This window comes from Apteryx mantelli, chromosome 5 (genome assembly GCF_036417845.1).
Source record: "Apteryx mantelli isolate bAptMan1 chromosome 5, bAptMan1.hap1, whole genome shotgun sequence".
NCBI classification, from domain to species: Eukaryota; Metazoa; Chordata; class Aves; order Apterygiformes; family Apterygidae; genus Apteryx; species Apteryx mantelli.
Window position 1 is genome coordinate 44,584,549 of NC_089982.1, and position 26,141 is coordinate 44,610,689.

The 26,141-nt window shown below is 35.1% G+C and overlaps 1 protein-coding gene across 7 annotated transcripts in view; it reads right to left on the reverse strand.

Moving 5' to 3' along the window:
• Nucleotides 1–26,141, reverse strand: part of NEK1 (NIMA related kinase 1) — a 50,515-nt gene that overhangs the window by 17,104 nt on the left and 7,270 nt on the right. For 4 of the 7 annotated variants that reach the window (XR_010884397.1, XR_010884395.1, XR_010884396.1 and 1 more), the window contains exons 6-21: nucleotides 25,696–25,763; nucleotides 25,497–25,583; nucleotides 24,318–24,372; nucleotides 22,955–23,155; nucleotides 19,850–19,910; nucleotides 18,541–18,698; nucleotides 16,599–16,655; nucleotides 16,310–16,369; nucleotides 15,959–16,033; nucleotides 12,667–12,845; nucleotides 12,452–12,583; nucleotides 9,033–9,135; nucleotides 5,817–5,900; nucleotides 5,190–5,273; nucleotides 1,959–2,039; nucleotides 839–934 (exon numbers count right to left, since the gene is read on the reverse strand). Coding sequence is in view for 1 of the 7 variants with exons in the window: in XM_067297896.1 (XP_067153997.1) it covers nucleotides 839–934; nucleotides 1,959–2,039; nucleotides 5,190–5,273; nucleotides 5,817–5,900; nucleotides 9,033–9,135; nucleotides 12,452–12,583; nucleotides 12,667–12,845; nucleotides 15,959–16,033; nucleotides 16,310–16,369; nucleotides 16,599–16,655; nucleotides 18,541–18,698; nucleotides 19,850–19,910; nucleotides 22,955–23,155; nucleotides 24,318–24,372; nucleotides 25,497–25,583; nucleotides 25,696–25,763 (1,581 nt within the window). In the remaining 6 variants the exon portion in view is untranslated. The remainder of the gene's footprint in view (nucleotides 1–838; nucleotides 935–1,958; nucleotides 2,040–5,189; nucleotides 5,274–5,816; nucleotides 5,901–9,032; nucleotides 9,136–12,451; nucleotides 12,584–12,666; nucleotides 12,846–15,958; nucleotides 16,034–16,309; nucleotides 16,370–16,598; nucleotides 16,656–18,540; nucleotides 18,699–19,849; nucleotides 19,911–22,954; nucleotides 23,156–24,317; nucleotides 24,373–25,496; nucleotides 25,584–25,695; nucleotides 25,764–26,141) is intronic. The other 3 variants (XR_010884398.1, XR_010884399.1, XR_010884400.1) reach the window with 3 other exon arrangements.

The following is a 26,141-nucleotide window of genomic DNA, read 5'->3' on the forward strand; positions in this document are numbered from 1 at the left end:
TCAAACATCTTCCCCCCTTCTCCCTGGCTGCTATTTTACTTGACTGCATTTTCTTACTGAAAGAAGTAATTTTTAGGTAAAAGAACCAACCCTTTCATAGCACTGGTTTGAAATCTTCTCCTGTTACTACTAGGAAAAAAAAAAATTATTTGCCCTACAGCAGGCTTTCAAGGGGAGTAAATTTTCATCAAGTCTATGCTATAGTATGATAAAGGCGGTGTTTTTGAGTAACTAGTTTTATACATGTCTGCTTTCAGCATAACAGTTCAAGTTTTGTTTTACAGATCAAATGGAGCATCACTGTGATAGCCTTGTATAGAATTGTTAATCTATATTTTAATTTATGACAGCTTTTTAAGCTTCCTGCATCAATAGAAACTAGCTGAATCACACCTTTCTAATCAACTGTTCATTTATTAATGATTTCACATGTTAAATGCAGTACTATCAAATAGGCTCATGTAACCTTAGAAATGGACAATAATGTCAAATTCTCAAACTACTAAAGACAACTGCCAGCTGCACACATGCACTATTTCCAATCTACAGCACACACAAGCAAAAGAAGATTATGTCCACTTTCATAAGTTACGGATCATTAGTAAAATACTTAATGTAATCCTAATGATTCTTAGGTTTGGTGTTATTAAATTCTTGAGTCAAATTTTTCATTCAAGTATACTTGATATTAGGCTTCTAATGAGAGAATTCTGACCAACAGATGTTCTTAGTTTCAGAAGGCAAACTAATCATCCAACCTTGAAAATCACAGATTTTAGTCACACAAAGACATAGCACTATATACTTTGACTGCATATAATAGATTTAATTTGCTTACATGTTCTTCCCAAGCTTTTTTCTCTCTTTCATAGGCTTCCTTTCTCTTTCGTTCCAATTGCTCCTTCAGAACTGCAGCTCGAGCATTTGCTTGGGCCTGTAATAACCAAAAAAAGACCAACTTAAAATCATTACAAGCAGAGCATTTAGTTCCATGGAACATTTGAAAAAAAACAAAAAAACATGGATCATGATCATTTCATCTCCCTTTCTCTCACTTATTTTATACACTGTGAAGAGAGGACTCCACCAATACTCAACATCACCACATAACTATAACTGATCTCCTGTCTCAAAAATAGTAACAGCTCCTCAGAATTTACTTACAATTCTTGATTGGCAAGGTAACGCTTTTAATGCGCAAAGTAATCTTAAACAGAAGTCCTTTAAAATTGGAATCTCTTTTAAAATTAATTTTGAAGCTAAATGCATTAATGACAAAATATTAAATATTCAGTTTAAACTCTACATGAATGTAAAAAGCTTTAATTACTGTTTCACCTCTACTTTTACTTTAATTAAGGTTGGGCTTAAAGTCAGCTTGTTTTTTTATCTTTGAAGATAATGGGAAAAATAAGTGAATATTTGACAAGTACATGGAGTAAAACTCCAATTAAATATTGGATTTCTATGAATCACATTTGCTTTAAAACACTGAACTAAACATATTTCATGATAGGGAAGTATAGCCCACCTTCCAATCTACATGTAGACCCTGGCAGCATACATAAAGGGTTTTTCCTACCTAAAATAAAGTGGTTATTTATGGTATATTTTCCCTTCCCTTTCCATATCAAAATACTATCCTAGTTATGCCAAACTGCTTCTAGGACTAAAGCTAATCTAGAGAAAAATCTCAAAGGTAGAGATGAGAAAAATCTTTTGCTTGTTGACTTATGTCACAACATATTTTAAAATTACTGAGACAAATCAGTTGAACAAAGAGTTGTCACTTCAATACAGTTAAAATATGTATGGCTACATCATCCTTAAAAAGACAAAAGCCTCTTGTAGGGGATGAATGAATAAACTATTGATAACAAAATGAAATGTTAAAAAACTCATGACATGCAAAGGCAATTTTAAATAACGAATGCCAGCTCCTCTCTTCTCACAGTTACCTTCTGTGCTTCTATCTTTTTGCGTTTCAGTTCTGCTTCCTCGCTTGATTCTTGTCCATCAGAAGAACTGCCAGCTTCATTCTGCAAAGTAAGAGTTATCATTAATGTATTTAAAAGCTGAGTGATAGAAGCAATTAGTGGGATCATCTAGACTGACTGCTTGACTATCACAGGCCATAATTTTACTAGTTAACTCTTCACTCAAATGTAATGTCTATTTAGACTAAACTGCATTTTTAAGATTAGTTACCTTTTTTTAAGATATGAAGCTTTTACCAATAGGAAAATGATGGGTCTATTGCTGCTCAGGCAGTGGAACTTGAACTAACAATGTTCACTGCTGGCCTCTCCCCACCACCCCTCATGACCGTTGCATATTCTACAGGTAAGGTATATGAGAAAGGGTTGATGGAATTTCAGTTTCTTCCACGTATGTGCTCCAGTTAACTGCAAGAAAGGTGGAATGGGGGGGGGGGGGGGAATGAAAGCAAGCAAGAATATACAGGGTCAACCTCTAAAATCTCCATTTTCAAACAAACTACTTCTTTTGATGGCCTCTGCATATTCCTACTTATGGAACAGACTGACAAAATTGAGCATAAAAAAAATCTGATAGGAACATATTTTTGCCGATGACCAACTTGTGCAGACTTTTCATTTAATCTAAAGTCATTTAGTAGGCTTCTTATAGCATATTTAATAAGTGGTAGAGTAGCATTACAAATAAGTTAGCAAAACACAGGCAAAACTTTTAAGTAAATTTTTTTTGGTAAAAATAAAAAAGAATATCACACCCACCTTGGCTTCCGTCAGCTAAAAGGAAAAAGATGAAAAACACCGAAGATAGAAAAACTTTTTAAAAAAATCTGGCACTTTTCATAGGCAAAGGACAGAAAGCCATCTTAATTGAAAGCAGCCAATAAATACATTCATTTATCATACATAAAATAGGATACATTGCCCTAGCAATAGATGTCTTTACTTACTTTATACCAATTAACAATTTTATATCTATAACAAAATAAAAGATTTTGGTCTGAGATAGCGTTCCTCTAGAGCTGAACCTCTATGCTGAGGTTCCCATCTGCAGATCAACAAAAAACCTTCTAAAAAGTTGATCTCTGAACTTCGGTAAGCTAAGACTTTTTCTCTGGTAGGCTTGACACTTAGCAATCCTCAAAATAAAACTGAACTGTTCTCTCTTCCATGTGCTTTGCTTTCTCTCTTTCATAATTTGTATGCATACAGCACATTTCATTTGACTGCTATACATGAACTCCTTGTATATTATTGGCATTATATTGTTCTTCACATACTCATTGCATAAACTATTTAATTCCTTTTAGATATCACAGAAAGAGCCTAGCTTCTGTGAGGCAGGTTCCTTGAATTTTCTTAATTCCAAATTTGTATCTAGGGGTCAACACTTGTCTGCAAGAATGAATGCATCTAGAGGAAGGGAAAAAAAAGAAAAAGAAAAAAAAGACAAAAAAAAAGTAGAGATCCACATGGTCACTTTATAGCATTGCCTAAAGCACTGCTTCCCATAGGGTACAGAATACCTTGCAAGTGAGGCATGTTAAATTGGAGGAATTATACAGAAGAAGAAGAAAGGTTATTTACCAGTAACTTGAATTATTTTGAGACAGGAAGTTCACATGTATGCTCAGTATGAACAAACATATGTTGCATGAAACCAGAAACCTTTTTTCCCCTTTTTGTAACTACCCTCTGAGGAGAAGATATACTCATACTCCAATTCCCTTTGTGATCAATGCATGGGCAGATGAGGGGATGCCATTTACTTTTTCTCTCAGAATGTTAATTTACAGATGCAGTATTCACTCAGAAAAGCAATAGTTTCATTTTTCCATTAAGAAGAATGATAAAAGAACACCACAGAGGTAGAGCCGGAAGGACCTCTGATCATCATGATACATAGGCTAAATGTTTCCTGTGGTGCAAAAGCCAGTTAGGACAGAGCATGGAGTGACCCCTGGTAGTGTCTTGAAGAAAAAATTAGTTTGGGCTCACTTCCTGGAAAGATGTTTATTTATTCTCTGTTCCTTTGTAGGTGGCATAACTTCTGGGATATTCAGCACCGTAGGTAAGCTATAGCTACTGGGAAAGGAAGCTAGGTTCCCGATATGCCTTCAGAAGCCTAATAACCCATAAGGAGAATTAATGTCACAGTCACAATAATGGCACTTGTTTCACTTTACCAGGATGAGCAGCTTCTAAGGCACTAAGTTACTTTTGCATCTCAGTCAAAGGACAAATTGTTTCTCTTGTTGCATCAAGGTTAAAGAAAATAAAGAAAACACTTTAGAAGAAGTCACTAATACAGGAAAAGCAGAATATTTTTACATAGAAGAAAGTTACAGCCGTGCAGCACTCCATTTAACTAAGATGGTGGTCAAAAGAAACTGAGTGGTACTAGGCATGCTCTGCCTTGTATGTCCACTCACTAAACATAAGGAAGGTACATGAAAGCACCTAGTATAGATACTGAATGAGGTGAGGCAGGGACACTTTTCAGGTTTCAAATCACAGCTCAATCACTTGAGAAAACTCAAATACTCTAAGAGTATACTTTAAGAGTATAAGATCACACAGTAGGTTAATGAAAAGAGGGAAAAAATCTCCAGACCCTATTTACTATGAAGACTGCCTCTCAAATGAAAAAATTCAACAAGTAAATTAATTGCGTCCAAGCTTACCTTGGATTATATATTTGACACCTTAAAAAGTACTGGTGCTATATCTGTTATGAACTTTGTTTTGGAAAACCCATGTCTGAAGAACTATATTAATAAAAAATCGAGCTCATGCTAGGCATTTCCCCTCTCTAATGATAAGAATCTCTAATTTCTAACACCCTTACAGAATGTACAAAAAGAATCAATTCATATGCATTCAGTGTGAGCGTTGTCAAAAACTCAATTCTAGAGAAGTTCCTATAATTGAAAGCAGATGTAAACTTATGTTGTCTTGTTTTTAAAAGATCATGTTTACAGGCACTGAAGCTGCACTCTCCAACACATAAATATCAAACAGACTTTATTCTGGAAGAAGAGATGGAGGTACTTGCTGTGGAACAAAACTAAATTTTAAAAAAATATATGTTTATGTATATATAAAACTTCTGATGAGAAAGTCTTTCTGTGTGAATAAAAGAACAGCTCCCTCTGCCAGCTTCTCAAAATTTGAAATAATATTTCTCAAACCGACCTTTTCTCCACGAAGTTTTGCTTTAATCTGTTGACGTTCATTAAAGTTTTGTAGCCGGATCTGTCTTAATCTTGCCAAATATTCCTAAGGCAAAGAAAGGAAGCAAGTTTCAATTAGACAGAAATGGTTTGCAGTATTGCTAGTTTAAAATAAGTAAGATTCCAGAAAAAGTCCAATAAAATGAGAGAAAAAACACCATTGCTACCACTATATTAGCATTTATTAACCTCCAGAAAAAAAACTCATCTAGTGGAAATAAAGAAAACTGGAACCTACATTCCTCAGTATTAAGCTACCATTACACTGGATGGAATCAAGGGAGCTAGGAGTGGTTATATTTATTACAAAAGGTTTAAGATATATGGAGTCATGTCTGTGTGTATGCACATTCAAAAACCTCTCTGAGACAGACTGCTGTAGACAACTATTATTTTACAAATATATAAAAAAACCACCAACGAAAAAACAAAAACCAACCTCTGGGATGGTATACAATAAATTGTTTCCTAAGAATCTATGAAGCTCTTATTTTGTTACACAGAAGGACCATGCAGTAAAACTAGGCAGAGTCAAGGTCAAAATGGCACTACTTGTGTGATGAAAGTGGCAAACATGCGGCAAGCATACCTCTTCCTCCTTGTTTCTGGATTTCCTTCCTCTTGCAGAAATGGGCCTGCCTCCATAGATATCTGCCACGTTTTGCAGTGTACCCTGTTTGCCATTTAATGGGATCAAATTTAAGATGTCTGGGGCTGTAGAATTATCTGCTTTATCCAATAATAACTGTTTACTTATAAGAAACTGAATCATCAATGATCTGCAGTTGTTCTGAAGTTAACTGACAACCCCTTTCACTTACAAGAAACATTTATCAGTAATTAAATATCCTGAGCAGCCAAACAGAGAGGCTAGAACCTTAATCATATAGCTGTCTTTTTCCTGATCTTCTACAGCTGTGTTAGAAAGCTTAAGTTCTGGCAGGCATGAGTTTTTCTATATCTGGATTATACACAAATTGTGGCATATAGTTGGCATTTGTTATTGTTGAGCCAAGTTTAAAATAAAAATGGAATCTTTCTATGCTCTTGTATTAAGCATTATCCACCATCATGACAAATTTAACATTGATTTTTACATCCTACAAGTAGCAAACTCAAAACACTCATAAAATATCCATATATACTTATTACATTTTGCCTTTTACATTGAACAAGCTATGTTAACTAATACATATGCATTTACAATGTATAATCTTGGCTAGTGTGATGTAATCAGTGTCCTAATTGTCACCAAAGAGATTCAACCTATAAAGGGAATAAAAATAGAAGTCCAAAATAAGACAGTACAAGAACCATTTGACTCAAGGTTACTTGTTTGGTTTAAAATCATATTATTGAATTATTTTGATCAGTAATGATATAGCGTAAGCCTCTGTGGAGTAGGTTAAAATATCCTGATTTGTTAACTCAGAATCAATAGCTTACTTTTAAATCTGTATAATTTACATACAATAAAGATAGGAAGTGTACATGTGATGGTTATATGCATCTTCTGCCTTATGAAACACCAGGGCTTTAGCTTTCTCAAGCTCGAGTACTGGAAACCCCTTGTAAGTCAATACTCCAGTTAAATTCTTGACAGGAAGGATTGGATCAAAAAAAAAAAAAATCTGGCTAAATATTCTTCCAAGAGAGAGATAAAAAACAGTAACTAAAAAAGTAACAGCATATTTCTAAACTTCTGTGGTTTAATCACTAGAGGGGGTCAGAGAACCAATTAAAAGAACCATCCTCGTGATAAGAAGCAGCATAAATTCATGAGGAAGGACTTCATGAAATCTGATTTCAACATGAGTGCTGAGTCAAGAAATAGGACAGAAATATTTTCCATATTCACCTTTTCAGAAAAAATATTTGATTAACTGTTTTATGCACGTTCCTGAGCTTTACAAAAGCCAAATGGCACTTTAAGACTTATCTCATTTTCCATGCTAGCATTCAGATTAGTTCTAGGCCTTCTCAACAAACTGATGGTGATTTATATTAATGTTCTTAAACAAGAAGGGAGCTGGAAGCAAGAGTTTTAAGAACTGATATTATCACTGCACACTGTTAATACTTAACATTCTACTCATCTACCTAGATGAACACATGTTAAGATTCAAAATAACCAGGACTCAAGGTTTTGCAATGCCATACAGCTATAGTGAAATAGCAAATTAGGTCAGAGGCAGCTGTCTTAAAGAAGGGATGGCTGAAAATACCATTGACTCAACTACTGAGTCAAACTTTAGACTGTTGCTTGAAAATTAAAATTTATATCTACTATATTTAACTGACATTTGGTAAGCCAGAGTGAGTCATTTGACTTAATCCCAAGTCTTTATACAGTTAAAAGCTGCATATTAGTTGACCATTCCTACTGATTTTTCCTCTCAGTTTAGTGATGAGAAGATCATCCAGACCATGATATATGAGAAACACTGCCAGCCACTCACATTATTCTCCCGCACAAATAGAAGGAAGCTGCTGAGGGCTTCTGTTATCAATGGCAAATTTGCCATGTACATGAATTTGGAACCCTGATTTAGAATTACTATGTCTTAAGAATCTGGAAATTATCTTTACAATTGTTCAGTAACCTCCCCATTTTATTACAGCAGCAATTAAGTGAAAAACATTTGGGCTCAGCTGAATACCTTATCGGCAGGCAGAAACCTGAGAAATGGAATACTTGGGATATCTTGCATTAAACTGATCTCATACACCTATATTAATGCCAACAAAGTAAAGAACAAAATGGATGAAGGCACTACTAAGAACTTATCTATGAAGATGCAGTCTTACCAAAACAGGAATTTTTCTTTTTGTGAAAATGATTTACTGGTCTTGAGTGTTTTAAAACAGAAACACTGTTCTTAAGTAATAAACTCATGCTTTAAAATTAATTCACTAATTTAAGGAAACTTCACCATCAAGGCAGGGAATCTAAATACTTCAAAATTGCTTCATGTAACTGAAATTATCCTTGAAACAAAAAGCTGGCTTTAAGTCATGATTTGATACTCAGATATAACTATGGATATGCTGCTATAAAGCTGCAGTCCCTCTTATCTAACCGCACTGATAGCATATTTGGTTTCATTTAATCAGCAGACAACACCACTGTGACTTGCTTGTAAGTGTATAGTGTGAAAAAGCATAACTCTCCATATTTTGGAAATACATAGTTCAACCACACAACAAGTCCCAGTCATTTCCAAGACTTGTACTGTGAAACAGATTTCCTAAAGGAACATTGAATTTAGAACTGTAAGCATAAAGAATAAAGAACATGTGACACTGTTCAATAGTTTCAACCTCTAAAGAAAAAAAATTTTAGAAACATCAACTTTGACAAGATGGATGTCTTTACAGTATTTTGTTAATAAGCAGTGTTTTTTGTAAAATGCACTATTGTAGCTGAGCTATCAGTTCACCAAGCTTCATTTCAAGTTTCAGTTACTGAACATAAAGTTTAATTTCAACCAAAATTTTAAAGCTAGTGACCAAAGAAAACAGGAAACTAATGTTCTAAAACTCACAACATCAAATTGGATATGCACAAAAAAATTTTTGCTTTGTTGATAAATTCACAATCTTGGTGAAACATATCACACACAATTCTGTTACATTTTAATAAAACCATGAGCATAAAATGCACAAATAAAGTATGTACCCCTCACCCCCTTTTTTTAAAACATAAAGAAAATATTTAGCCAGCATTTTATGGCTATGATGCTATTTTAAAGGTTCATAAAGCATGCTGGAACAGTAATATATACAGAAAGACCAGATTCCATACCATGTGTCCCTCAGCTCGAGCTTTGTTTTGCATGGCTTCTCTCTTCCGTTGCCAGAATTCTTCGACTTGCTTTTCTCTTTCTGCAGCTACCCATCCTTTTTGCCTGAGTAATTGCAACATATACCAAGCTGAAAGTCTCTGAATATGACACTCAAAAGAAACAAACAAAAAGAAAAAACAACTGCATTTACACATTAACTGGGACACAAAGAAAAAGTAACTTTCTGTGAGTAAGGCTTCTTTTAAAAATACCTTTTATCAGGTAAAACACAAGTCAGACTTTCACAAAATGTAAGAAAGAAAGATGAACTAGGTTAAAAGAACAACTAAAAAAATCCATAACATGGTACTGTCCTTCTATATCCTGGTCATCGAAACAAAAATCCAAGGCAAAATAATCTTAGTGCAGTTATTTCTGAAATGTCTCAACTTGTTCCATTACTGCTATCACTTGTGAAAAAGGACATACTCCTTCAAGGTTTCCTTCAGAGATGGGCAAGAACTCATCACATGAGCCAGTCAGTAAGATCAATACTGCAGAAGCCTTTCAAGTCTAACCTACACTTGGAGTAAGAGCTTCTACCCCTTGGTTAAGCACAGTGCTAGTATGCTGAGGGTACTGGGGAACTACTTCCGTGGAGGGATTTATGTTTGTTTTTAGAGGAGCAGGGAAAGAGTTTTCCCTACTGCAGAACTGGCCAGAACAGGATGCTTTTCATAGGTTCCACCCCAGGTCAGGTACCAGTTTGGGTAGATAAGAAGGCTATGTTCAAATTATTTTAACTGAGCACCTGGCAAGCCTCCTTGTAAATATGATAATTCTGTAGGGGATCCAGCTTCTGACAAACTAGTTAAAAGTGGACTTACAGAAAAGCTTTCCATAAAAGAAGCTGCAGACTGGTATTAGACATTCTAATAGAATGAAGAGAAAATCCCTTTTCCCTGGATCCTCGGCCTCTTCCGACTGCAAAGTAATGGGGGTCCAGCAACAGGCTGGAAGAAATTGGAATAAGCTGATAGGAATAGCTCAACAGGCTGGAACAGCTAAGAAGAATCATTTTGCAATACAGGAACTATTGCTGGTAAATCACAAATGAATTAGCATACTAATTAAACACCCTTGCATCTTGTGGCTTTCTCCCTCCAGCAGTGAGGAAATGAAACTATGTTTCCACTTGCTGTAATTCATTAAGAGAAAGTCAGATATCAAAGTACTTTGATACAATAAAACAAATCCTGTAGCTGCTCTGAAAACACAAGTCAGTCGACAAAGAAACACTTGATAATCTTTGCATACATGTATTATTCGACTTACTGCAAGATTTTGACTGTAACAGTTTATTACATATTAACTCATTCAGTGGATAATGAAATCTGTCCAAACACCTGTAATATAGGTGAAGTTTAGCTTACAGTTTTGGAGGAGAGGTGCTTTCCAAGCAGAAAACTATCCGTCTCAAACAAAGTCCTCAGCAAATACCTATTCCAACTAAATTTATTGATAATTTGTTTTTCCCTACTCAAAAAAATGAATCATTTGGCTTTAAAAATGTTTGAACTAGTTTTCTTCTGGACTACATTTTTGTCCAAGAGACAATTTTTAAAGATTGCTGAAGATGTATTTAGTTTTATGCTAGATGTGGCAATGTAATCAGCAAGATCACAACTTGAGAATTTCTCAACTTCTTTAATATATACTGTAAATTACCTGTCTTTAAGAAAGTTCCATTTATTTAAGGTCTTTGTTTTAGCTAAACATCCTGAACATGTATTTTTACATTTCACCTTCAGCTGAATCAATAAAGCACAGGAGAGAAATTTTATGTTGGCTATGACAATAAAATTATTTCTAGATAATAAAATAACAATATTTAACATATTTTAGATACCAAAAAGACAGCACCTCAATTAGGAAAAAAAATAAAATCTCTATTTGTTTTCAAACTTCTGCCTGGAATTTTCATTGAGTGCTTTTGGTCTATGGATTTCAGAAATATCAAATCATCACTTCCTCTTCATCTGCATCTGATAATTTGCAGACCTCTATGATATTTCCTCTCCATTTTAACATATTAAAAGCATTTTACCTGGTTGTAGCCAAATAGTATTTAATATAGTCAAATGTGTGAGGCAAACATTAATAATGTTTCCTAACATAGACATGACTTGGGGATGGTGGCACTGTGTGTAGAGTTGAGAATAGGCACAGGAGAATAGAAAAACATCTATGTCAGCTGGGAAAATACATTTTCCAGTACCGGGGTGTATCAGAAAGAATTTTAATTAGCTCACAATGGCCCAGATTGCTACATAGAAAAAAGTATATATATTAGTATATATTTATGTAGTGTATACATAAATAGCACAGTCTTCTCTTTCGAAAGATGATAACACTCATGTTAAACATGTTATCATATTATTTTTGTAAATTTTAAAACAGAAAACCTAAAAAGGTAATATATATACATTGCACACAAACATATATGCGTGCACACACACATATATATAAATAAATAAGTGAAACTGAATAAAATTAAATTTAGAAGCACAATGTTTTCTCTGACCATTTCCTTTTCCTCTCATGACCTCTATTTATCTTTCTGTCCATGGAACGTATTTTTGGATCTGCAGAAGTTTAGATAATGCATGAGAAAGTTTTGTCCCTCTAACTGAGAAGCTTAGTCAGTAAGCAAAGCTCAAGTACTGACTGACTAAAAAGGACATTCACCATTTACTGCTCTCTAGTGCAGACACAGTCCTTGGGGCAGTATTAATAGATTTGAAGGAAAGTAAAGCAGTTTTGAAAAAAAATACTTGAAAGAGAGAAATCATTAAAAAATAATGCCTGTTTGTATATGAAATGCATGCATACTTCATAGTAAGCGCCAAGAATAAGTATCATCAAACCAGAAGTTGCACACTATTATCATACCTCGTATTCACAGCTTTTGAAGAAAGCTCCTAAAAATTTTCCACTGACCAATAAACAGGAGAGCTAAAAAGTCTGCAGCAGCAAACTACAGGAGAACTTTCTAAATGCTCTATGGTAGAGAATCAAACACTTGGATGGCAAGCAAAAGCAAAAGCATCTTGGCCAGTAACACAAGAAGTAGAACTATGAAAAAAGAAAAGGAGGGTTGTAGCGTTATCTAGACTGTAACTGCATTAAACCAAGAATTTTGGCCGAAATCTTGCCCAGTTACAGTTGTTAGCAATTCGTTTTCTCTACTGTTAGGGGAAGCCAAGGTATCCATTGGTTCTAAAAAGAACTGTGGTCTGTGAGGGACCAACACACATACAGACAGCATGGTACCAATGGATAAAAGTGTTTTTGAGACATCTCAAACTACTAAATGAAACAAGACACAGCACAGAAGTCTAACATGTAGGGACAAGTTCATGGATTATCATAGTCCAACCTGTTTGCATTGGCTTGTTTAGACACCTCCTTCAATCTTTTCATTTTTTTTCTAATTGCATCAGCATCAGGTAAATGGTGATGACCTGCAGGCCCCTTAGGAACTCCTGGACGTATTCCAGGTGGAATTCCTCTGTAGATAAATATGTACAGTAACTTTCATTACTTTCATCTAAAGCAGACTACATGCAACTTCCTAATGGAAGGCAGCCATACCTTTCAACAGCTTCTTGGCCTTGTACACCTGCCCTCCATTTGGCTTCCCTCTCTTTGGCTACTTTAATGTTTTCCTTTTGCTGTTGCATCTGATCAAAAATAGCATGATAGTGTTCATACTGTCCTCTGGAAGGCACAGGAAAAGGACCAAAACCACCTCCACCACTGTAATATGGTGCCTGGAAATCAGAAGGGTTAGAATGGGAATCTTAAATATCGGTCTTAACAAGTCCTTCCAATTTCCATCTCCCCAGCAGAATAAAAGCATTACTATGTTCTGCAACAATTCTGATTTAGTACTAGTGCTTTTATTTCTGGCATGTTCCTGTTTTAATACACCAAAACAAGACTGAAAAATTAAAAATGTACTTTTCAGTAAGCACTCAAAAAACCCAAAACAAAACAGTATTTACCTCCCTCTGATAACAGTTTAATTATACACATGACATCCGTCACATATTTTTGGAAGTTATTGATAAAGATTCCATTGAAGCATAACCAGAAATAGCTGATGTTCTACATGGTATAAAACACACTTTAGCACAAAAGCTAAAAGTGATACAGTGCTAACTGAAGTACCAATGAGGAACTTGTAACCAAACAGCCATTTTAAAATAAAGCTGGAAACAGTTAAGCACACTTTTAAGGCTGTTAAATGGCATTAAGTTGTTATTCCAAGTGCAGATTAATTTAAGAATCCCATTTTTACCAACCTATAATTTGGTTGCATCACCAGAATTGAGAAGCTTCCCATCTAATGCTCAGATCAGGGGAACATCTACCACAAGTTACTCCTTTACAGAAAACATTTCTCTCATTCTCATAGAATTAAAATCCCTAAAGAACCTCCATGTGAAAATAAAAAAAAAAAAATGTTGCAAGCAGCTGCAAATAGTAGTAGCCAAGGATGGATGTAGAAAACGTGAAATTGGCAAAACAAGGTTAAGGTTGTCAGCACATGCATAAAAATGTTCACTTTATACCTGTGGGAGTGGTCAAACAGCCCATGATAGTGAATCTATGGAATTAATTTTAATAATAGTGTAGATGTTCTTTCCAGAGTGGTCTGAAGTATTCTACATACATTCACATAGTCAGTGCAGATGTGAGAGGTTTAAGATTGCCCACTTAAAATGAGCGTTCTTGAACAGATTATACTTGACAAGGGATTTTAGTTCACATTCAAAGAGTTTCAGTTGCTCAACACCCATCAATAGCTCCTCCTTAATCCGTATGACAGAATGCTGACAGAAAGATTTATCCAGGCATTCAAATAAGCATGCTATACCTCTGGATAAAAATAATTTATTATACAAGCCTGCCTTTTCTACAAATTAAATGCAAAGCACTGCTTTAGACACTACTCAAGGTTTCGCCTATAATTGTTAGAGGTCAGTTTTTGAAAGAATTAGCTAATGGAATAGTATGATCAATCTCTAGGCAAATGTTCCGGAGCAGATGCTCATCAACAGTCTGCAGAATAGTTAGAATCCCTGCTAGAACCACAAACCCCAAGTCAACTCTTTGCCATCTTCTTGCCCTGTTTCCCTTCAGAAACAGGTGCCAGCATCCAGTCTCCCAAAAGGTAGACAGGAAAAGAAAATCATGCAGTATTTTACCCTTCCATGCCTTCATAAGAGGCTAGGCAGCCTGCATTAATGGAAAGTTTAAACACTACTATTTTAAGCTAATAGCATCGTCAAGAAGTTACCGGATGCACTGTTTTCATGCAGGAAAAAGGAAAATGAAAATTGAATCAAGAATACTATGATAATAAATGGAAACCTAGATTGATGACAACCTACTAGTCCGCAGTAAGATTTGTACAAAACTACCCAATATACCTTGAGAAGAAATCTAAAACATCTTTAAAGCGTAAGTTCGCCATAATATTTTACATAAGTGACACTTTGTGAAAATACACACAGACATTGAACCTAAATTTCCCTTGGTGACTTTGAGTGTACTGAAAGATAATGCACATTTAGCTACAACAGAACTTTGCATATGTTTGCAATGTCTAATGTTTTGCAATGAAACTCTCAGTGTTAATTAGCAACATGATTGTTTTCAGGGACACATATGCAGCTCTGATTCAAATGTGGTGGTGCTGGTATGTCACGTTATATGGAAGCTTGTGTTGTATCTGGCAGCATTAACTTGAGAGAAGGGACATATAGGAACCAAAAGATTTCTTTTGAATCCCCATTCCAGCAGCACCTGCTAGTTCTGAAATTCTGGCATTTTTAAGTTTATTTTCATATTTAAACTTTATCTATATGATATGGCACACATCCAAAGACAACTCTATTTTGAAAGCACATAGATAATTAGCAAATAGCTACCGAAACCTGGCCACATACCTGTGTTTTCTTAATATTGTTGTTGTACATGGAACAGAAAATAAAACCTCTACTCATTTTGACTCTACTCTTCATTCAGAGCTTGCTCACAAAATCTCCACTAAACATGTTTAAGCCAAATATTTGTAACACTCATTAAAATACAGCAATTTGTGGTAGTAATCCAATTTATACTGTCAGATAGATTTGCACCATGACAATACTTAATTCTGCACTGGCTCTGTCTGATGAAAGCAGAGGATGTTAATATTCAAGTACCTTCATGAGACTGACTAGTTCCCAGAACAGTTATGTTTCCATGAAACTGAGATACACATGCAGAGGCAAAATGAAACTGTCACAGGAATCAGATTGAATTATGCAATTCAATCCTGCAAGAAGTGAATGGCTAAGAAGTTTACTACTTTCAGAAAAAAAAAAGTTAAATTTATTCAGGAATCTTTTCCCCTCACAGCCAGCTTTTCAATATATACACTGACTTTGTCATTTACGTTGGTAAAAAACAAAGAATGCTTAGAAGCATGTTTTAAATACTGGGCAAATGGTCCATTGTCATAATATGAAAACCTGGAAAACATTTCAACAAAAAATTTCAAGAACAAGCTTGAACGTGAAAGAAACTGTTCATGCATAGATTCAGCACAAGAAAAGTAGCAAAAGCAGGAGTGGAAAAAAGAAAGGGGAGTATGAAGACCTGGCAAAAGACAGGAGATTCTGAAATTTAAGAAGTATTAAAAATGAAAATTGCACATGATCTCCAAGAAGCCAGGGAAGAAAGTGTTATACAATCTCTCTCAAATTATCCATAGTTTAATACTGGGCAGCTCCAAGAGTTGATCTTTTCAAAAAGACCAGGCCAGATAACCAATGGTGGGGGAGGCATGGGTAAGGGAAACAGGCTACACCACATTTCTGCATCTGCTGCCAACCTTAACTTCACCACTTCCACCTGAACCAAGCACATTCCTCCATCCTTGTTCCCTGGCTCTGTTTACTCGTTCCATCTGAAGGAAAAAACAATAAAGGAAAATATAATTCAAGGAAACACATTAAGTAAAACACATTTTAAGCATATTTTACCCCTTCTTTTTCCAATCTTCTCATTTGCTCTGCCTTCAGTAAACTGGTATGCAATTTATTTATTAAAACAAAAATTACACGTTTAGTAACTGGGAAATTGAACTATTCTATATTCCTAAGCAACATATAACACAACATACTAAAATATTTTATTAACGTTACTATGGGTACAAAAAGAAAGGCTGAAATATCTTGTCTACCTGGTCTTGCTGGCATTTTTCTTTCTCAGGCAATTCTAACCTTTTCTTTCTTACTGCTTCCTGAAAAATAAGCATATAATTTGGTATTTATTACTGAGCCATTATTCTTTTAATCTCTGTCAAGATCGGTTAGTGCTCCAATGGCTGAGGTATTCCCATGAAGACAAAAAGTAATGTTAGGTAGTGGAAAAAGAAATAAGGAGGAAAGGTTTGAAGATTTTATTTTGTCATCCTTGTTCTGGACTTAGCTTTTGCTTAGTTTGAAAATTAACAGATGATTTCATTATACCTCAAACATTTTCCTCCTTTCTTCTGGATTCATTTTCTTCACTGGAGTTGGAAAGGCCTGGATAAAAGGTGAAACTTCAAGTTAGATAGCATGATGCCAGGAAGAGAGAAAAATTCTTATCACAGAGATTCTTAAACCCACAACATAGTATGCGTAAAACAGGGCTGACAACATTATTCGTGAGTTTTTAAATTAAAAACACTGCTAAGATCTAGGGTAAATGTTACTGTACTTGTTCATCCTCTGTTAAGATCTCCCTCTTGAAAGCTGAAGGTAGTAATTTTTAAGCCGGTTTTGTCTTAATTTCTCTTCTCTGACAATGCCATTCCATATTACAATTTGTTCATATTATTTCTAGGGTCCCTAGATATTAAGGTAAACTTTTATTTGGAAAACAGATTTACTAGGTTATCCTGAGGCTCTTTGTTTGGGTAACATTACTCAAGTTCTTGTTACCTTTGAATGAAACCACTATCAAATACCTAGTAAAGAAGCAGCGATACACAACAAGCTATGCATTTATACTAATCTCCTTCTCAGGTAAGTGATGGTTACTAGTAAAGCATGTTTATTTTGACTATAGAACACAGATATTTACAGCTTCATAAATTTTTTTTTGACAACCTAAAAATCCTGTCAGATTAGTACAGTACTTTAAATCAAATACTTCAGGAAATAGAAGCCTTTAGAAACTTAAGCCACTATTTCAACTACAGTGAGCTAACACCAGTAAAACAAAGGAGATTATTGTTATATGCTCCTTTGAAAAGCCAGTTTATAGTTGCAAGATCAGACTATCCTGAAGTGACAGCAAAAAGAAGAGGATTTATATTACACTGTAGCCATTTTTTCTATGCTACATCTTGTCACTAGGTACAATACACACAAAGAACATATTTGAATACAGAATATATCTTGACTCCTGCCAGTAAGAGGAATTTTCTCTGTCTCCACCCTGTCACAGTGAGGGCTTTGGGTCTCTGTGTAACTTGGGTTGGTTTGGGGTTGGCTGGGGAAACTGATTATAAGCAGCTGCAGACTAGCAGATGATTGTGCAACCAAGTCTTAAAACAGAAAAAAGCCTCATGGTCTCATAAGGACACACAGCAGTTTGTGTGTTCCCTCTCCCTTGCTCTCTTTTTTAAACCGTGTATTTTAGGGAAACAAGGCTTGTGTGATCACTGGCAATTTTCTCCTAACCCTCCAATAAATTTTGAGCCTCAAGGATAATTTCTATTAAAAATTTGATAGGTGAGAGTGATATAGATATCAATATTATGTTCTCAGAAGTGTCATGGGGAGAAGGGAAAAAAAAAACCCCACTCATTCAGAAGAAAATTTGAATTAGTTCTCCTGCTGAGAGTGGAAAAAAGCTGAAGTAGGGGCTTCTTACTAATTGCTTGGTCTGTGGCATGTGCATGTAGTTCAGACCTAGTTGCATCATGTAATGTATCTTGGCCATGAAGTAATTAAACAAATCAACAGGGAGAAACAGTGTTTTTAATGTAATAGGGTGTGTAGAGAAAGGTGACTGGAGGAAAGATTAGAAGCACTGTATGAAGGTATACAGAAAATCATTTTGTTATTAGCTCATGGAATAAAGTCTGCAAAACTCCTCATCTGATTAAATAATTTCTCCTGCTGACAACACTTTAGAAAATAACCTAAAAAAAGTTTTCTAAGGTTTGAAATTTGGAAGTTATTCTTGAACGAATAAGAAAGATTCAAAGATTCTTATCCAATGACAATGATATTTATAACTGACAGACTTCCAATATTTCTAAGAGCGATCAACACCAACAGAGGAACTGAAAATATATGTAAAGCAAGCATTTACACTATTTTTTGCATGTGTCCATAAAAAAGATATTTTGAAAAGGAAGGCATAGTATTTTAATAGGTACAAACAAAACAGCTCAATTTAAGTTACTTAGGTTCTTACCTGTCCACATTTAATCAATGGCTTCTTCTCATGAATCTTTTTAGGTGCATCACCAGTTTTCTTGCTCATTAAAGGCACTCTGTATTTTGCAGCAGGTTTGGTAATTTTCTGAGCTGGTGCAACTGAAGCCAAGCTTTGTCCATGAGCTGATCTTTTTGCTAGATAAGAGAAGACTCTCTTACAAGGATATCCAGGCCTGCCAATGCACCACATCTCCCTTCTTCCAGCTTTTGGGACAGCACGGCTGGAGGAGAATGGGTGAACTGCTAACCATTTCATTCACGTGAGCTGATAGTGCAATATACCCAGCTGTCCAAAACGGCCTTCCTAAACTTCACGCTTGATAAGAAACAGAAGAGCACAATCCCTGACCTTTTCACTTTGATCACTTCACTTTAATCTGAAGAACTGGAACTTCTTATTCTGTTTGCCCTGTTTTACTATCCCTTTGTCATGGACACTGGGAAAAGCTTTCCAAACGGAATTCAGAGGCAGGCCTCCACCAGTGGCACAGGCCTGCAACCTGCAACACTCAGGTCAGCAGAAGAAGAGTTCTAACAGAGCTACTGTTTCAATGGCCTTTGGGGATATCGTTCCTCTGTAAAGTTCCTGAAAATATGCCAGTATCTCCTTGCGAATTTGATTCTGTGCTAGCAGGGCTCTTTCACTACAGAATAGCAGCAAAATACTTGCCACAAGACAATCAAAAAAACACCAAAGCACCTAGCACAGCTTCAAATGATTACAAGAAAATAAAATCATAAGAGGGGAAGAATTTCTAGGAAAAAAAATTAAAGTAACCAATAGAGGAAAATGAATTAAAAACGGATCATCTTGCAAAACTGAACCATAATCTGGTTTGCTAGCAGCAGTAGAAATTCTACTGTTCTGTGCTGAAGTCGGGACTTAATCTTGGAATCACTAACAAAATACTACAAATTTTATAAGAAATGGTATTTCTCATTAACCATTTGTCATTAATAAGGCAACTCCCCTACAATAACATATAAATGATTTCCAGTATTTTGAGTCTTTACTATCTCTTTAAATTTTGTAAGCATAACATACTGTAAGAGTAAAAAATACACCTAAAAGTGTTACAGGCCCATAGTTTATATTTGTATGATTTGTAGGTTACAAGCATCCACCTCACCAGGAAAAGAGATTATTACTTCCCCCTGTTTTCTCCTGAAATTTCTAGAATCGGGTATAAAAAAAACCCACCCTCAAATAAAAGAACAGTGCTACATTTATACATATTCTATCTTATCAGAGCCGAAAATAAAAGTTCTTTTACACACTTAATTACCTGGTGCAGCATGTGGTCCCAACCTTTGGAACATTTTGTGACTGAATTCTTCTGCAATAAGCTAAACAAAAAGTTCAATTATTAACAAACAATATTTATGCCTGAAGCTAAAAAGGAGAACTCCTTTTCAGAAAAATATATATACCTTTTTTAAGTAGACTTCTAACTAACAGTATCCACCGTAACCTAAGTTTAAATGAATACTCAACTATATGTGTTCAATTTATTATTATTAAAATTAATATGAAGTTGGATTCAATATTTTCAAACATTTCTGGCAGAACTACTCATATCACTTTAAAAAATGATTTAGTCTAACTTCTGGGTAGTCTGGCACTTGTTACCCCATTTATGAACCAGTTAATCGCAGCTGCAAGAAAATTAATGCAAACATCAACATGATTTTGTGCATAGTTTATTTTAGATTTCTGTATAGTTTTCAAATTTTATTTACATTTCTCAGACAGCCTTGCCTCAAAAAAAAGTCAAAAAAAGTCCTTCAGAGATGTTTGGGGATTTTCGTTTCCCTATTCTCTTCAAGATGGGAAGATGACTGCACATACGGATTTCTACAAACAACATATACGGAGTTCTGTGAGACTCATTAAGTACAATAAAATTGCAAGATATCCTTATTGAAGCCAGGTACAACAAAGGAAGGCTTGCTGTGTTCTTATACTCTTCACTAGGCATTTGTTTATGGCCAGTGCTCATGGCCCGCAGGATAAGGAACAAGAGTGACTTTTAGCTGACCTGGCACAGTGTTCTCATGTTCTAACTTCCTGCTTTCAGGCTTCTTACCAAATCCAAGTGCATCAACTGGTTCTACCAATACAGGACATTCAAAGGAGGTCAACAGCAAAAGAATTTTTACGATGGCAAACAGATAACGGCTGTACTACAAACCATCTTTCAAGCCCTAGAGCATGCCAGCAAGGCATTTAGCATTCTGACAATGATTGCTAGCAACGCCAACTGGCTAATAGCAAAACCCCAAAGTTTTAAGGAATAGTCTTTATAGAACCTTGAACTATCCAGATGATTTTACTTTGCTTAGAGATTATGAGCCAGTTACAATGGATGTTGGGGGAGTTAAAAATAATAATTAAAAAAACTAAAAAACAAGAAAAAAACCCAAAAAACCTCACCCCCCTCAAAAAACCAATCCCCTCAAAACCCCAAACCAAACTCCCAAGACCCCCAAAACCCCCCAAATCCCCCAACCCCTTCCCAAACCCTCCAACTCCTCCCAAAAAACAAAACAAAAAAAATCAACCCCCCCAAACAAAACCCCCTCCAACGCCTCCAAAACCCCAAAACACACACACACAAAAAAAACCCAACCCCCAAACAACCAAAACCCAACCAATAAAAAGCCCACACCAAAACAATCCTAAAAGAACAAAAGCGCAGAGCCTAAAACTGCACATGATGGCAGAGACAAACTTTTTAACCTGTATAGTCTGTTATCAAAAGCAAGAAGTCACACATGAGAACTGTCTTCTACTACTGGCATTTCAATGGCCTTAAAGCTTTTATTTGGTTGGTGAGCTGTGAGTAGAACAACTGAAGTACAGTGTTGCAATAATAAGAGCAGTTCATGGAAGAAATACGGCTCTTGAGTACATTTCAAGGCTTTTTATTTTTCCACCCTAAGGATGCTCTGTAATTTAAATGTACTCTTTACTATGACTTATTAACTACAAAAATTAAGAATTCATATAATCCTGGTAGACTGATCTCCTGTCAGTTAGGAGCAGGATTTCAGCAATAACTGAGCCATGCTGATGATGACATATACCTAGGGAAGCTCTCTGAAGCTCAGACTAAAGCAAGCTGAGCACAACATTAGTCATGGCTGAAACTGAAAGAAAACAGGCATTACAGTTATGTCACAGAAAGATCATCTCTACCTAAATATGTTTGTACCCATGATCAAAACAGTCATAAAAGGTGCTTTCTATTTTTGTTTGGGTTTTGCTTTAAATTAGATAGCATCCCTTTAAGCTGAATATGTCAGTGAATCAGTTGGAAAAATTGTGTTCAAGTATTTGTATTCAATTGAGGAGAAAATAGTATCATCATCTGGTAGCAGCTTATTATTAATTAGTAGTTTATCATAATTAATAATTATCAATATTAGTAAAGTCTGAATAACCTCAGATAAAAATATCATATCCATTTGAGCTGCTGGAAATAAAAATCAGATCAAGAATTACTGCTGTAAAGGTTAGGACAATGAGCTTAGTTGTAAAGACTTCTTAATCTTACCTTTCAATGAAACTTTTAACTCACAGATAAAGAAATTTAGAAGAGAAGGGTCCATATATAATCAGAATTTCAACTGTATATGGAATACTTTCAATTAATAATAGTTCAAACTATAGTTCATTAGAATTCTTTATACTTAAGAAGTTCTTCTTTTGCATTCATTTTTCGATGTCCTTCCTCTGTCTACATTTACTCCTCTCATAATGCCAGTACTATTCTCCGCTTGTTATTCTTGCCCTCTTTTCAACTAGATTTATATTAAAACAACATCAATAGATGTCAACAGATCCAACATGGAATACTGAGCAACTTCTTCTAGCTTGTTTATAAAGAGGTTCATTTAAGCATCAAGAAATTTAATGATTAGTTTACCTAGCAATATTTCACAGAACAAACTTGCAGACTATTCCAAATTAAGAACAAAATAACAGATTGAAGAAATAACATTAAAGAAGTGATGCTGAAGTTATCATCAGTGCCATTTTATGCAACAATGCATATCTAAACAAATCAACATCTGACTCAATTCCTCACTAAATAGAAAGAAATACAAAACAAAGCTCCTGAGAGAAAAAGAAAATGGTAATTTAAATTTGTTTGTGAAACTACCAACTACTTAAGCAATTTGATATTGTCTTTTGTAGTTCATTTTATCAGCATTGTAAAATTAGCAAGATCAAAATAACATTCTTTTTCCTCAACAGAAAATGCCTGGATAAAAGCTTTAGGAAATACTATTACTCCAATTTTATGTTGTATATTGACATCAGAATAAAAAAAAGGAAAGTCCTATGATATTTTCAGGCAAAATTAGAATTAAAACTATCTCCATACCTGTGGCGTGAGAAATTTTTCAACTCGTTTGGCTATAAAGTTTTTCTCCAATATGGAGTTGACTGATGGTCTATCCCTAGGATTCATTTTAAATAACTGTGACAGCAGATTACGTAGGTCATAGGAATAATGCATAGAAACAGGAGGAAAAGATCCAGAGATGATCTTCAGTACCAAGTTTTTCATGTTACCAGCTTCAAACTGTATCACAAGAAAAAACAGTTGTTACATATTACTGTGTGCCCACAAATAAGGTTGCATACAAAGGTGAGGAAAAACAAAAAAGGACTTTCTTTGCCTCAATGTATCAAAACAGATTTCCAAGACCATCAGTCTAAAATAACCTGCTGCCTATCAATAGTGTCACGCTACTGAGATCTAAAGTTTAAATTCTGAAAGCAACATGCTGTCTTTGCCAACATATAATTATCTCCTTTCAGATCTAGACTGACAGTCATATGTTGTTACACATAGTCAAGGATAAAATACAATACTCTATAATATTTTACGTACTTGATCTGCTCTCTCCCCTTCCCTAAAACATTCAACCACCACATGCTTTCTGTACTTTTTAGTGAAGTCACCTTTCAACTGAAAGGATGTAAAGCGTTCACATTCATTCTGTGCCAAATCCAAAGGAATGCTTAGACTTCAGCATAAGCTCAGGAAGCAGAGAGCCATTCCAATTCCTTCGTACAATAAAAAACTAGTACTTATCAACCAGCTCACAGAAAACAACCTATTGCTGTCAACTCTCTGAGAGGCAAACATTGTTGCTGCAGAAAAGACCCAGAAACAAGAAATCACAAAAGCTACCATGAAATCTTTAACCCTTTAAAGTTTTTTTCTGATGTCCATGTAGTAATCATCTTCCTTTCAATAAAAATAGCTTCCTTATTTATTTATTTTAAAAGACAGAAGTTTTTTCTTCCCTTCATAACTGGAAAGTGGGTGACAAACAAAGAGGTGTTTTTCAAATGAGCAAAATAAAAAACTGGCAACTGTTTTACTTTGGGAGTTTTTTAAAGAACTACTTCTGTTCTAAACAAAGAAGTACGCTAATCCATCTGCACAAAGCTGGCAGCCTAAATTCAGACTTTCTCAGTAAAAATGAAAAGGTCACGTTTTTGGAAAGAAAGGAACATTATGCATTGTATCTTTTGTTACTGCACCTAACACTTCTGTAGCTAACACAATTCACGGAAAACAAAAAATGCAGTGCTAATATTTCTGCAGAGATTGGCATGAACTAAGACACAGATGATAAACTGAAAATATAAATATGTTTGTATGATAATAATGAAGAAAAAAACCTGTGTTTGAAATCATCATTCTTTTAAAGAAACACTAAGTTTCTACTCACCGCATGTTTAAGTGTGCACATCTCATACAGAACACAACCAAGGGCCCAGATATCACTAAATCAAAGAACACAGACTTTAAGAATTAGTTCTAGATGTGACATTGCCAAATAACTTATTAATCAAGTACTGTAGCACTGAAAAAGGAAAGAAAAAGTTGCATTTTGAGTATGTATGTACAAGCTCCCTCTAATTTACCCTCTTCCTCCCCATAAAATCCCACCACCACCAGGGAAAAAATAATAATAATAATAATCCAGCAATAAAAAACAGGGCCAACCTGAAAACCAGATGGGGTTATTTTGGCTCCACATTTTATTTAAGACTTTTCATCTGCACCACCCAAAGCAGAGAAATTGGACAAAACAGGGATAAAGGCTTTTTTCATTAAATGTGTACTTTTTGCTTGAGATACCTTTGAAATTCCAAATATAATTTTATAAGCAGTTCAGCAAGTACAATTCTTAAATTCAATTAAACAGGTCATTTATCCTGTTTAACACTGACTTACTTCACCCTCACTCATTACAGGATAGCAGAATTTAGTTGGAATACCACTGAATGAGCAAGCCCATGCAGGAGAGATTATGGGGCAAGGAACTATAATAATTTTTAAGAAACTCATGGAAGTGAATATAAGGCATCCACGACAATTGATGTAATTCAACAGGTTAGTGCAACATAAAATTAACTTGATAATGAACATTTTAATTACTTTAGGGAAACTGTTACCAGATAGAGCCTTCTTGCAGGGGCAGCAAACATAAGCAAAGTATCTGAAGGATGTTCTTCTGTGTAGGAATCTATACATATCTATACATATGCTTAGAGAATGCAATTAGCATATTTGTGATTTTTTTCATCCGTAACATGCTTTCACACTCATACTGCACAAATTAAGGCAGCACAAATGGTGTGCAGAGAAACCAAAGCAGAGCCATAAATAAGAATACGGTTAGATCTAGAACTCAAAGCACTAAGCAAATCATCTCTGGACCACATTGCTCTGCAGGACAGCAACCTGCTGAGATACCATGTGTAGAGCGAAGCCCACTTCATTCTTGGGTAAACTTGGATGAACTAAAGGCTGTTTACTGTCATATGAGTAGAACAGCTTCAGATTTCTAAAGAACACTCTCCCTCCTCCTTCCCCAAATACTTAATAAAATGCTTATCAGTACCTTTTGTTGTTGTAAGGTTTGTTCTGACATATTTCAGGTGATAAATAGTATGGCGTTCCTATGCAAGTGCGAGCCAGTTCTACAGTACTAAGAAAAAAGAAGAACGTTAACTAGCTAAGTTACATGGTGTGCACACATGTTTTCCTAGAGCAAAGCTATTTAGATTAATTCAGAGAAACTAGCACCAAATAGGAGTTACCTGTTAAGAACTCTGGCGATTCCAAAGTCTCCCAGCTGTACTGTCCCATCTTTGGTCAAAAATATATTCTTGGTATAGAAATTTTAAAAAGTCTGTTAATTAAAACATTCATACAGTTGCACACTTTTTGTTCTCAACATGTTTTGGAAGGAGTAAAGTTTTCTACCATTCAATCACTCTGAAGTCACTACCATTAATGTTATTGACTACTGGGAAATAACAGACCTATTCTTGTTCCTACTTTATCAAAACTGGAAAAAACACCACTATAAATTCTAAAATACAATTAAGTGTGGGACAAAAGGTCATATGAATAATGTTAAAATAGCTTCTTTGCCTCATCTGGTTTGTACAAATATCAAATAAACCTGTTCTGAAAAATTACAAACAAGAAGTGTTTTCAAAATTAGAAGTGTTTATATAAAAAGATGTATTCCAAATATTTT